Here is a 13,516-nt window from a genome sequence, read left to right as displayed (position 1 = left end):
CCAAACGAATCTGCGGGTCAGTTGGTTTTCTTATTGTAACGGCATAAAAGAATTTGCCACATAGTTCCGGATATGAACCCTGATACGTGTCTGATGATATAAATTCCGAATTCTTAGTCCACTAAATAGAGTTTGTTTAAATTTTTGTGTTCAATTTTATTAATTAAATTTTTTTACATCTTCTAAATTAACAAGTACGCAAATTTCAATTTTTTTAGTTTGAAATGTTGTGATTCAAAAATCTTTCTATAGCTTTTCTATTTTCGATATTTTCACTCAAACAAGCGTACACCATTTCACATACAAATGAGTAAATACAAACATAAAGTGATTAACTAGGTAAATTATTCAATTACATAACGAATGTAATACATTGACAACTTTATTGTTTTTGTGTAGAAATCGAAAAGTAGCATTCAAGTCTGCTGCTGGCTTCGAAATGCACGAATTCACTACATTAAAGGAATTTAGCTTCAAAAATAAAGCAAATTGTAWCTAAAAGCTAAATACATACAAATACATAAATTAAACAAATTTTACATATTTCTTTTTTCTTATTTGAATATAAAAAAACAACACCAAAAATTTCAATGCGAAGGTTCGCATCATTGCTGCTGCCGGCSCGCGTGAGTGTGAGCTTTCCTTACCACACCTCACACTTTTGCACGGGGTTCATTCGGGATCCTTCGGGGCAATTGAAGTCGCGCGCAAAGTCCTTCATATTGCTGAATGTTCCCATGACGCGAAATTGCGAAGGCGAGTGAACGCCGGTCGTTATGCGCATTTTGAGAGTTTCTGAAAATAAGATTTTTTTTTGAAGAAAGAATAGTTATTGCATCTAAAACTCAATTTGGAATACGCACCTTTGCGGTATTTGGCGCACCACGTCTGACCGGCAGAGATCCAGAACATCTGCTCGGGAGTGTAGTCCAAACCGGGTAATTTCGGCTCGGGTCCATTCTGTTCCGCCCACTGGCGATAAGCTCGGTAGGATTCTTTCACGCCACCATTGTCGGCAATATTCTCACCCTGCGTATTGACGCCATTCAGCTGGAAATAAAGATATATATGGAGTATTGATCTATTATCCATTCGAAAATTATAAGAAAATGAATGGAAATTGATGACTTTGACGAAGCTGTCGCCCTCGCTCATCTCTCACTTATATATCTGTTAACTGAAATAGAATTATGAGATGCAAAATGTGTCTTTATCGATAGATGATTTTACGGATTTTTTTTTTTTTTCTTTTACTTACATGCAAACCAGTTTGTCCGTCCGTGAAATTTGCATACTGTTCAATAATACACTTTGCCTTGTCCAAATAGGCCTTYTGCGTATCCTCTGCCCACCAGTCCAACAAGTTGCCCTGCAAGTCAAAACGACGTCCTTGATCATCGAAACCGTGCGTAATCTCATGGCCAATAACGAAACCGATAGCACCATAATTCATGTACTTGGGGCGGGCAGCATGGAAGAAGTGACCTTGCAGAATACCAGCWGGGAATTCTAAAGAAACGAAAACACAAATTTAGTCACGACAAATTGACAYCTCTTACATCACTATTGCGACGAAAGCTTACGTATACTGTTCTCGATCGACGAATAGTAGGCATTCACAACCGCTGGACGTGCGTGACGCATCCAATCTGTCTTGTTCACCGGCAAGCGCAGCTTATTGAACGAATAATCTGTGCCGAAGACATTCATGTTCAGGAAGGACTCAAAGTACTTGTTGGAGTCAATCTCCAAATTGCGATAGTATTCCTCCAATTTCGAATTATCCAACATCTCGTCGGGATAGCCAATGTGTGTAGTCATGGCATACAACTTCTTCTTAGCCTCCTTCTTGGTAGCCTCGTCCATCCAGTCGACCTCGCTGAGTATATTGTCGAAGACTCCGCGAATTTGGTGTACCATGTCCAATGCTATAGCCTTGGAGTCTTGCTTGAAATGCTTACGCACATATAGTGAACCGACGGCAATGGCCAAGCTACACCCCCCAAATATGAAGGAGTGAACGATGTGAGCACAATGTCGACAAATAATCAGCGCAAAACGTTCAACAAATGGTAAACACATGGAGACACGAGTGGGGAAGGGCAAGCATGGTGTGATGTGTGTTATGTTAACCGAACATAATTATGATCACATAATAACGATTTGTGAGCAATGTTTTATGAGCAACGTTGTGGAATGTTCAAGGATAACGATGTGACAACGATGAAGTACGATGAGTAGCGATGTGACCACAAGCACGTTGTTCAAATGTTTTATGAAATGGACATAAAAAAAAAGAATAATACATCATTCAGGATTAATTTTTAATTACGCAAATCAAAAAATATGCATAAAGAGATTAATAAAACTAAATGTTTCAATTTTTAATTTCTCATACTGAGCATGGACTGTGTTCTAACATGAAGGGATCGTAAGGATGTGCGCAGGTTAGTTTGTGATATAAAAACACCTTGCAAAAGCCGATGAAGCAAAAAGTGCAAAAGCTAGTGCATAAATTTTAACGAGTTAAGCAACATAAGAGCTATAATTTTAATAAGCTTAGCTTTAGAAAAATTCGCTTAAGGAACAAGCAGCGTGGAAATGCTTGAAATGCCAAAGCCAAACTCTGAATGTTTCCGCAATCAAAGAAAAACACCCAAGGACTTGATGGTAACATATAAATCTAATCATGTACATAAATACATAAATTCATTACTATCCTTAATTTAAAGCAAAAGTTATTAGTGGAGCACTTGAAATTATTTTTTGGTTTTCAAATAATTTTTTTTTTTTTTTTCGTTGAGAAGTGAGGTCTACTCTATATTCCATATTGTAATAACCTCCTTTTGGTGGCGATGTCAAAAAGAATAGTTTCGATTTCAACAATTTATATTTAGATTTGTATGAGTGTAAGTCTCATGTAAGAGTGTAACTGTACAATTAGGCATACTTAAACAGCAGCGATATAGTTCAAAAGATCGTCTGCAGAATGTTAATGTCTAAGCGATGCGTCATTTAAACCTTATGAGCATTTTGAATAAAGGAAAGGAAGGAAAGATAGCAAAGCAATATAAAAGAGCGTAAAGCATATCGAATAAACTATGTACCCTTCAACTTCATATTCGACATCGCGTAATTCGCTGAAAGGTTGAAAATAGAAACGGACATGTGTAGCTTAATATATTCTTAAGTTTGGCAAACAAATTATTGTAAGAAAGCAACTGAATCAAAATAAAGCAAACACAAACGTACATGCAATAAATTATGGAAGTGCACTCTGAATTGCTCATAATTAAAGTTTCAATTAATTAATAAGGCAAGAGGTAAGTGTATATAAGTGTCCAAGAAAATAAGTAATAACTAATGTTAATAACACACTTAAAAAATATCTTCATGTTCATCTCCAAATTATCTAATTCCACTTATTTTTATCTCGAATTTGAATAGAGCCTTAGCAATGTTCCATACTCATCGATTATTTTGTATATTATAAAAAACAATGTTTTCAAGTGTTAAACGAAAACATCTCACAGTAATTAAGAAAGTTTTTCCATAGCGAAGGGATTTCCAAAAGTGTTCGAACCTTAAAGAAAGAAATGCTTTCAGCACTCTTATTAATTAACGAAACACCAGATAGCTTTTGAACATCACAGAGGAACAACGGGCCAATCGGGTCAATAAACACCAAGAGGGTCTGCGAGCAATAAATTAATTTTTTGGTTTTTTCTCGCAATGCCAATGGGGTAAGTGGGTGTAGTTCTCAGTTTCATATTTTCTGAATACTAATTGGCTCAAGGAATAAATTTCCAATCTTCGAATAGTGTGCTACTAGTGCAAGGTACTAAATGAATGCATATGTGTTACCAAAAACAAATTGTGAGGAACTAGTAAAGCCACAACACAAAACTCAACTGAAAAGTGGTGTAAATCAAATCAACTGAAACAAAAGTAAGTAAAATTAAATAAATCTATTGAACTTAGTACCCTTCTACTTCATCTTCGCCCTCTTCATCATAGCTGTAAAAAAGCAGAGATAAAACATATACTTATATATTAACATATTAATGTAAGATTTTCAGTCTAAATGAATTTGAACTATGCAACTTCATGGAGCGCACACTTTCCTAAGGAAACAAGCCAATATTTTCTACAACAATAGCAATTGACATCAATGGACTAAGATAACAATCAATTTAACATTTGCAAGGAAATTTACATGCCATTGCGGAAATGCATACACAATTAATTAAGTGCACCCAAAAAAATATATGCTACGTGAAGGATTTGCAGCCAATTCAGCAAATGTCGTAACTCAAAACAACATGGTTCTACTGGGGGAAACTATTTTCTCGAACTTTTTTCAAATCAACTTTCTAAACAACCACCTACCTGCCACTGGCAATATCCACACACTCCTTCCAACGCGCCTCTTGCTCCTGGCGGCCCGACAAGGCAGTCGCGTATTGCAGTTGACGCTTGCGGAATTGCTCCGAGAGAAAAACGATCGAAAAGGCGTGTATACGCCACATCATGTAGTTCGCAATAACACGATTTGGTGTACGCTCCAATAGTGGGCCTAACTCTTCAAAGAAACTGGGCACTGAAAGATTCACAGGCTCATCCTCGTTCACTTTGATTTTGTCCGGCAGCAAAGCGTTGGTGTAGTCCACCCACTGCACGTAAGGATAAGCTTCTTGCAGCTGCTTCAWTGTGCGAATGTTGTAGAGATCGTTGGTGTTGCGGCGCTTCTCAGCTGGCCAGGAAATCTAATGGTCAAACAATTTAGTTAAACTTTCTTAACTTTCCGTGAAGTCAACTCACATTGGCCAAAGCAATTTCGAAATCGAGGGATTCCCGCAACTCACGCTTAGCTGCGTCCTTATCAGCACCAAAAAGCACAGCCATATCGACCATGTAGTCATAGTAAGAGCTCACCAATGTCTCGTTGAAGCCTTTGACAAGATATTCGCGGCTCAAGCCAATAGCGGATTGATCAAACTGTAGCGGCARGGAAGAAAAGAGAAGTAAGGAAAACTGCAACCACCACAAAGAAACTAAACGAGCTCACATCAATAATACGCGTTGTGCTGTTCTTCAGATCCACACTGACTGAAAAGTCAATGATGTAGTCCATGCTGAAGCCGATCCTACGGAATTTCTTTACAGTTTCCTGCCAAGACCAGCTATTGTCTGCGTTCCATGAGTCGCCCTCAATTACCGGCCAGCCGCCGAGTTTTTTGGCAATGTCCGCAATGGGCTTGGAATCCAGCTCCTCAATCAGTGCTGCGTTCAGCGAAATTGAATTTAAGTAAAACTTCAAAATTATAACAAATACTAGAACTCACATTTGTTCATGCACGCCTTATACAGCGCRTTCGGCAGCTGGTAGTGTTTGGGCTCTGTGGTTGGCCGTTCTTCGACAATAATCTCCTTCAACTGTTCATGTAATTTATCCGAGATCAAAGAGAACGTATTCAACGAATCCTTATCATCGGGTATTAAATTTTCCTCAATATAAGTACCGCAGACAAATTGATAGAAATCATCGCAAGGTTCGATTTCTGGCTTCATTTTGCTCAATACCGCCGACGAAGTGTGTATGCATTCGGCTGAGAGGCAGACATCATCCTTTGGTAGTTTCTGTGGTGGCATAAAGACCTCATTGTCAGTGGTACGAGTGGAGCCTTGCAGCGCCTCTGGTGGGTTGGTAGATGCCTTGAGTTCTATCGGAATGGAATAATTGTTAAAATTTCGAAAACTTTTACTTAACATAATTCTATAYACTTCTCGAAGTTTAATTTTTAGGCAAAAACATGCTTCGTTTCACTCACCTTCTGTCAAATGATTTGAAAGTATAACAGAAACCAGTCCAATCACAAGACCAACCACCGCGATCAACGCAATAATACTGATCAATACCAGGCATCGTTCCAACGTGGTCCGCCTGCGCCACCAATTCGGATTTCTAGAAGATACAAAAAAGGGGAAAATTATTATATTTTAGATTAAGGACTGCGAAGTTCGAAGAATTCAAAACCAATCCATAAAATGGTGATGCTGATCTATTTTCAAACTTGTATCAAAGATTAATAGCACTAAAGTCATACACCAAGTATTGATTTCAATACAAAAAAATATCCACTAATTTGCAGAAATAAATAGATACTCGTGTAAGTAAAATCAAATGTATTTATTCTTTCTCATTCAAAAGTGAAAAAGAGTGGTAATAGGTACAAAGGGGGCGAGACTGGCTTGAGTTTCCGAGTCAAGTCGATTGGCGTGCGAATATTTAATTTATGAGAGGATGGGATTAACCTCATTAAAAATGTGGCGTCTTTACAAAACACCAAGCAAGCGTTTCTTCAAATTATTTCTGATTTTTTGTATTACCCCACATTATATTGGTTTTGATCTATTGAAGTAAAGTCTGTAAAAATTACGGGCGATTTGTACAACATCGGCCGCTGGTTTATTKAGTCATTTGCGGCGAATTTTTATAGGGGTTGTTTTTCATCACTTTCTGTTTACTATTTTCAGATTTCTCATCCCTTTCGTATGTGGAAAACTATTTGATAAAACATTCTTGTTAAAAACCAAAAAACAAAGTTAACAATCTTATATTGACKCATCGTCACAAATCGGCAATCCACTGTTCATTAATCATGACGAACTAAAATTTATCTTAATTAGTTGAGATTAGTTGAGAGCTCTGCTGATGCCTAACAGAAGCAACAGGCGTTCACTCGCACACTTCACACATTTCAAAGCACACTAACACACACACCCCTATATTGTATTTAGGTACGGTAAGAGCAAATGGCTTTGTTTGTAAACATAACTGTAAATCTACCGTAAGTTTGTACTTCGACCAAGCGAAACGCGATAGTCAGCTAACTTGGCGAAAATGTAGTGTATCTTGCATCTTGCAAATGTTATTTGGGCGTTGCAAGCTTCCAAATTGCAGCAACAATAACAACGGCAACCATAAGTTGTGGCGCCGGCAATTATTGCCGCTGGCTGTGGTTTAAAAATAGAAATGTGTAGCAATCGGCATCTGGTGTGTAATACGTGTGTGTGTGTGTGTGTGTGTAGCGGTAGTAACTGTATTTAATTGCGAAGAAATCGAATCGTAAAAGCAAATTGAACAGTCAAATTGCCACTGAAACTTGCCTTGCGGTTATACGTTCAAATAACCAAGAACAACAATTGTTGGCAATTCCTTGCTTGCAACAGAGGATTTTATTCGCAAAAACCATACAAACAAATATGGGTAAAGATATGTGCGCGTGTGTGTCAGTTCGCAAAGCCCGCGACTTTGCCACCGAAATATCGCCGATCATTGTTGGAAACTTGTTCAGCTGCACACACACACGCACATACACAGACCTGCCGGTTTATTCATAATTGCAGCTTCCTTTTTATGTGTAAACGTTCGCATGAACATGGCGGAATTTTGTTGTTGTTTTTTTTTTTAGTTTTATCAATTCATTTAATTCAGTTTATTTTCAGCGGTGATTTTTGCAAGTTAATTGCTTGCACTTGCTTGTACATATGTACGTGTAGCGTGTTACTTATGTAAAGGCAAGCGCAAAAAATAGACAAAACCTATGTATGTATGTATATATGTATATACAACTGTAGGCATGTGTATGGATATATATGATTACACTTCTTAATAGTCGTTTCTCATGACAGAAAACTGAATAAATGGAAAATATAGCAATTTGTCACTTGGATTTACTTCCTTTGTCGTTATTTCACTACTGCAGTTATCTACAGACATAACTACAATTGCAGTTATGTAGTTGTTTGTGAGTTTAATTATTATATTATTTATATACTTTTTTATTTTCTCGGCTTAGTTGTCATCTCTAAACTTCCTCGCTATTTAATTAGCATTTAGCAGGGAGGTGGTGAGGYGGAACAGCTCTTAGCGTTTTGCGTGCTTTTTCAGCTTGTTGCTTGGCATGTCGTGCTGGCGACACGCAAATCAACAAACAAACACTCAACAAGCACGCATGTGTACATATGTACCTATAGCACTTACACACATACATATGTGTGTGTGTAAATTACGACGAATATCAAACAACAAACAATGCATGAGAGCGTCACTGCCCAACAGGCTTACCAGTCAGTGCTGCCTTAACTCGTTAAGCCATCGATACTTACATGAGAACTTTATAGTTCAGTAACAAGTAATGGTGACCCGCCTGCTTATTGACGTAATGGCAAATTGGTACACTTTTTACTGTACTCATTCTTGTACTAAATAGTTGTCAATTTGTTGCTGGGACATCTAAGAATACTTGCAACAATTTAATGCTTTTTAATTCATTTACAAGTAGACATTTTTAGCGCCTGATAATAAGAAATTGATCAAATTGCCATAATTCCGGCGATAAATTTATTTGGCAGGAGATGCAGGAAGTTTTTAAAGACCTTTATTGATTCCAAAATAAGCTGCCAATAGTCAAAAGTGTTTGACATATAAAATATACTCGTATACAAACACTTTATCTTGTTAGGTATTCATACTTTTTTAACTTACATAATGGCATTATAAATGAATCCATGTCATGCGGAAATATTCCTGTGATTAATATTATTTTCTCTTTTAGCATGAAATTGAAAAAAATGCCATCCAGTTAATGTTAAATGCAATTTTGWATAACACGTTATTCCCTTTTTAAGCAGAACAAACTCGCTACAGTCGATATAAACACACATATGYACCTCATCATCCGCTTTAAGCCAAAACATGAAGACTTTGGTCAAGAGTTACATTGACATATGTACATCAACCAATGCGTAAGTGTTGAAGTCATTCTTGAAGTGAAGCGAACGCCATTGATGTAATGTTAGTCACAAGGCAAATTTTAAAATATTTTCATAATTTCTTATGATTGTGCACCGAAAAGTTTGTGGGTAGGAAATAATCTTATATACTGTCTGTCATGAATATTTTTTTCTTTTTTGTGAAGGTCAACCATGTCGATTAAATTAGCTTACCGACTTGCATGAAATGTGTTAATTAAACACGACGCAATACTTGAGTTGAACGAAAGCTGCTAAATTTCAAGCGTTACCCCATAAACTTCCTAATCGCAATACTTAAAACGGGTTTTTAAGATGCTAGATTAGCAATAATAAAAATGATTTTCAATTATTATTTAGCTACTGCACACATATGTACATCAACACATTTGCAAAATTTTTTTTCGTTCAAAAAATAATAAAAAAATGCCAGCTTATGCTAGGTCTACTTGAGTTGTAAAACAAAAGAACACTAAAGGATATATGCAGATTACAAGACTCGCCAATGAATCGATTTTGCTTCGGTATTATCAATTATTAGCATTAGTCTTTGTGCAGCAATATTAATATGTATTGCTCACGGCCCTGCAGTGGATGGCCAGCTTAAAGTGTAGCTTGAAATAAAATATGTGCTAAAAAGCATCGGCTGCGGTAGGCATACGTATTTGCATGTATGTACATATGTATGTATGTGGCCAATTAAAACTCAAAAGCTCAATCAATAACTCATTAACTTTTTGTTTACGCTTTAAATGTAAAAACCGCGCTTGTGATTGCTCACGCCTTAATTATAACAAAAATGATTGTATGCAATACTTGCACGAGCAACCGCAAGTGTTATCACTGATTTGAAATCGCTGAGATGCTCTTCTGGTTAGCTGTCGAGCTGCTTTTATGTAAAACACATTACTTTTAATTTCAAACTTGCATTATTTCAGAGAAACTTAGAAATTGTCAAAGCTTACGCAGATTCTGTATAGGATCTGTCAGCATTATAAGTTTCTAATTATTAAATTTTTATAACGCCTACATCACATAGTTATAATTCTAAACTTACGACATGATCTTCAATTATTTGAATTTATTTGAATTTATTTATTATCAAACTGTACTTTTCGGTGCTGCACTCAGCGAGAAAAAGCCATATACTAAGCATTTTATGCATACCTACAACACAGCAGATGATATCTCATCACAATACATAATTTGTTGTTATTTAACTTCGTTTTTTGTTTGCTGTTATTTTATCTTGATTTTTTTTTAATTTTTTTTTTTTTTTTTTGGGTAAACAAAATTCTTAATTGTTTTTATTGCATTTTATTTTATGTTCTCTGTTTACTATTGTTTTTGATTTTAATCACAGCAATTACACGTCTTCACTGCGTCAGAAAGTAAATTCAAATGAATTTTTATTTAAAGAGAATAACAGCGCACTCCCCGCCTCTGCCAACCCAATGGCCATGCATATCTCCCAAGTGTTGGCTCAACAATTCTCACTCGAAATCATTTGTATATGCGCATATAAATGTACATTTATACACAAACACACGTACTATATGAAAGTCACAGCAGAATTCTTAGAAGGCTCAGAACAAGTATTGAAGTGCCTTGAGTTGCTTCAAATGCCGCTGGAAACTGGGAGCTGCGGGAGAATCTCGCATTACACAAACAGGTGAGATTCCTAGTCAGATTTTATAGAAATTATTCGAAGACATGTTTGTGGGAGCGTTCAGACCCAATGTAGCTTAGATTTAATCTGCCTTATCCAGCCAGGGTTTTATGAGTAGGACAGTTTGAGATTGTGAAATATTTTTGCCTGGTTTTTTTCTAGGCACATTATATGTGAACAGAGCTATCAGATGGAGTGCCGTTACTTGGCTTTTATTGGTGGTTAAGCGGCAAAAAAAAAGTGAAACGGAAAAATTGAAAGTTCGTTCAAATTGGCTTTTGTTGTTGCTTTACTAGAGCGTATTCGACAAATTGCTTTATCTATTGACAAGAAGCGCCGGCTAGTGTTGATGAACATTGCCTAGATAACGATAACTTCAATACAATTTCATTCAATTAAAAGTTATCAAGACTTCGAATGTTAAAATTTTAGAACCGAACACCCACTAAAGGATATTGCGATCACTACTGCTCACTAATCAATCATCATTTTGCACTGAAAGCTGTATGCAAATGAGACTTTACTTATTACTTATTACCGGTCGCGAAGACCGGTTTAGAGTTCACTTAATGGGCGATAAATCGTTTTAGCGCGTAAACGCAAGCAATCAACGCTAAAACTTTAAGATGATGTACGTTCGTATGTTTGTATGTATGTAAGTAATCAAATTGTAGGTGCAATGTACAATGACTCAAAGAGAACACATGCTATCTACATATGTATGTATTGACTTTCTTTAACAACAGCAACAATGTTCCAATCGATTACTGATTCCATGCATTTAATTGCAAGTCGTCTGTTGTTTACATGCCTACATACATATGTTAGTATTCGAGCAGCTGTTTTAGCGTGCCATTAGGGTGACCAGTTATTCCTTCTAATCGCTGGCAGTAAAGTGGAGAAATCGCCTTATAAAAAGTAAGTGAAAAGCTCCAGCAACAAAAAGGGCGCACATACTCAGGCACAATCGTCAGTACGTATGGCCCTCAGTTCGGGGTCTGGCATATCAGCAATTCAATTATCCGCATTCGTTCGCTAAATCAACAGTGCGCAATATTTTTTCAATTTCGGTTGTATTTAACATATTTCTTGCTTTGTACCCAAATCGTAGGTCTACATTTGTATAGCTGCACATGTACTCTATTTTCGCCAAATTAGTTCAACGCTTGGCTAACCCCTAATGAGCGAATCATCTGAATTAATGTGGCTGAAATAATGACGACCGCCACATTTCAGCAATAATTTGCATTAAACACAAATAAAGTATTAAATAAATAAATATTAAACACAGCGTCAATGAAAGCCATGACTTTCGTACCCCTAAACATGGAACACTGCGACTTAACCAAACACACGCTTGGTGATAAGTGAAAAGAATCTTGAAAAGAGAGTCGCTGGGAAGATACTTTCAAACAATTATTGTATTTTCATCGAAATTCAGTACAAAAGTATGTATTTCTTATAAACATACATATTGATGGATGCATAAATTATTGCATTGAAGCGTCGCTTTTGTCAATGAATCGAAAGAAGCTTTAAACTATTTTTTACCTTCTTGAAGAGTATTTCACTTTTAAACCCCTTTCGAATCTTTAATCGCTTATCGAATATGTTCTTATATAAAATTTTTTTACCTTCGCCGTTGGGGGTTCTCAACCCACTATCCCCCATTTGGCAGCCACGCACTCCACTCAAGCCCGCCTATGACAGATCAACACTAATTTGTACCTGTACTCGATAGCGAATAGCGAACATGAAATTACAGGCGGCTGGTGAGCCATTGTTTGGTTAAGAATTATTGAAACACGACGAGCATATCCCATTAATTGCTGAGAGATAAACAAAAAACGCGGAATTATATAAGCAAATTGCATGTGTAAGTAAACCAAAACAAAACGAAAACAAATAATGAAGAAGTAATTGAATAACTACTCAGAACACGGTAAATGAATCTGCGACCAAATACGAAAAAGTCCGAGTGCTGCCGCCGGCTAGAGAGGAAAACCACTTGAGGCTCATCAATGGTCAATTAAAAAGCATAGTAAAATATTAATAACAACAAAGCAAATTAGAAGATAAGAATCTTGGCAATTAAATTAATTACAATGTAAAAGTTTGTGTGTATGTATGTATTTGAGCAGGTAGGGTTAAAAATACGTCAAATACCAAAACAAGTGAATGAATGATTTTCAAAACACCTCAAACAATGTCTCAATTTTTTACATAAGAATTTTTGAGAATATTAAATAAATTAAATAAAATATATTAAAATTCAGTATACAAAAGCAGTAGTCAATGGTGAGTAAAAGTACGGGAAATGTGCAAAGAATTATGAGTCTCATTGGATCAGGTGAACTATTTTCAATATCGCTTTGTAAAGACATATGTATAAACTTTTGCTATGCTACAGTATTCACATTTTTCAACCAGAACTCAGTATCCGAAAATACTTTTCTTGTTTTAATTTGCCCGGCTGCTCTTCTGAAAGGATCACCACATTAGTCTAAGGTTGTCATATTATGAGGAGTGTTATTTTAATAAATAAAATTTTAATTATTCGATTCGCGCAAAAACTTCTCCAAAAGTTACCACATTAAACAAAACAAAATATTTCTGTGCGCAACGGAAACTGTAACCCTTTGCCAGCAAAAGTTCATATGCTAATCGGCTGGCATATGTATGTGTGTAGGGTGTATATGGAATAACAAATGACGAGGTCGAAGCACCCAGCAAACGCACTGAGGTCAACTGGGTTCAAGCGCCTTTTTTTGTTCTGATTGTGTGATCTTATTCACATAAGTATAAGCAAACAATCTGGCTACCTTAACAAGAACAACAACAGTCATACTACATAGCAATACAAAAACAAATTGAGCAAAGGCTGCAACTTGAATGTCAAAGTAAACATTTACAACATCATTCAATTTTTTCTGCTTTGTTGTTTTTGCTGTTAATACTTGATTTCGCGATGCGCAAGCCTTTAAGATTTATCGGTTCGATTAACCACATATTTGGGCATCATCCGGTGAT

The 13,516-nt window shown here is 36.4% G+C and overlaps 1 protein-coding gene across 5 annotated transcripts in view; it reads right to left on the bottom strand.

Annotated features, from left to right (window-relative positions):
- Positions 1-331: 331 nt before the first annotated feature.
- The window catches only part of LOC108974405 (neprilysin-11), a 29,713-nt gene continuing 16,528 nt past the window's right edge, over positions 332-13,516 (bottom strand). The window contains exons 1-11 of one of the 5 annotated variants that reach the window (XM_018942208.1): positions 9,985-10,073; positions 5,832-5,965; positions 5,346-5,723; positions 5,069-5,283; positions 4,822-4,998; positions 4,390-4,766; positions 3,985-4,017; positions 1,584-1,993; positions 1,259-1,509; positions 864-1,050; positions 332-795 (exon numbers count right to left, since the gene is read on the bottom strand). In XM_018942208.1, coding sequence (XP_018797753.1) covers positions 644-795; positions 864-1,050; positions 1,259-1,509; positions 1,584-1,993; positions 3,985-4,017; positions 4,390-4,766; positions 4,822-4,998; positions 5,069-5,283; positions 5,346-5,723; positions 5,832-5,965; positions 9,985-10,010 — 2,340 coding nt within the window. In that variant the 5' untranslated portion in view covers positions 10,011-10,073 and the 3' untranslated portion in view covers positions 332-643. Of the gene's footprint in view, positions 796-863; positions 1,051-1,258; positions 1,510-1,583; positions 1,994-3,107; positions 3,141-3,984; positions 4,018-4,389; positions 4,767-4,821; positions 4,999-5,068; positions 5,284-5,345; positions 5,724-5,831; positions 5,966-9,874; positions 9,895-9,984; positions 10,074-13,516 lie in introns of those variants that run through there. The other 4 variants (XM_018942209.1, XM_018942211.1, XM_018942210.1 and 1 more) reach the window with 4 other exon arrangements.

Source organism: Bactrocera latifrons, unplaced genomic scaffold, assembly GCF_001853355.1.
Source record: "Bactrocera latifrons isolate USDA-ARS-PBARC rearing strain unplaced genomic scaffold, ASM185335v1 scaffold_55, whole genome shotgun sequence".
NCBI classification, from domain to species: domain Eukaryota; kingdom Metazoa; phylum Arthropoda; class Insecta; order Diptera; family Tephritidae; genus Bactrocera; species Bactrocera latifrons.
This window is presented reverse-complemented; position numbering and strand designations above follow the sequence as displayed.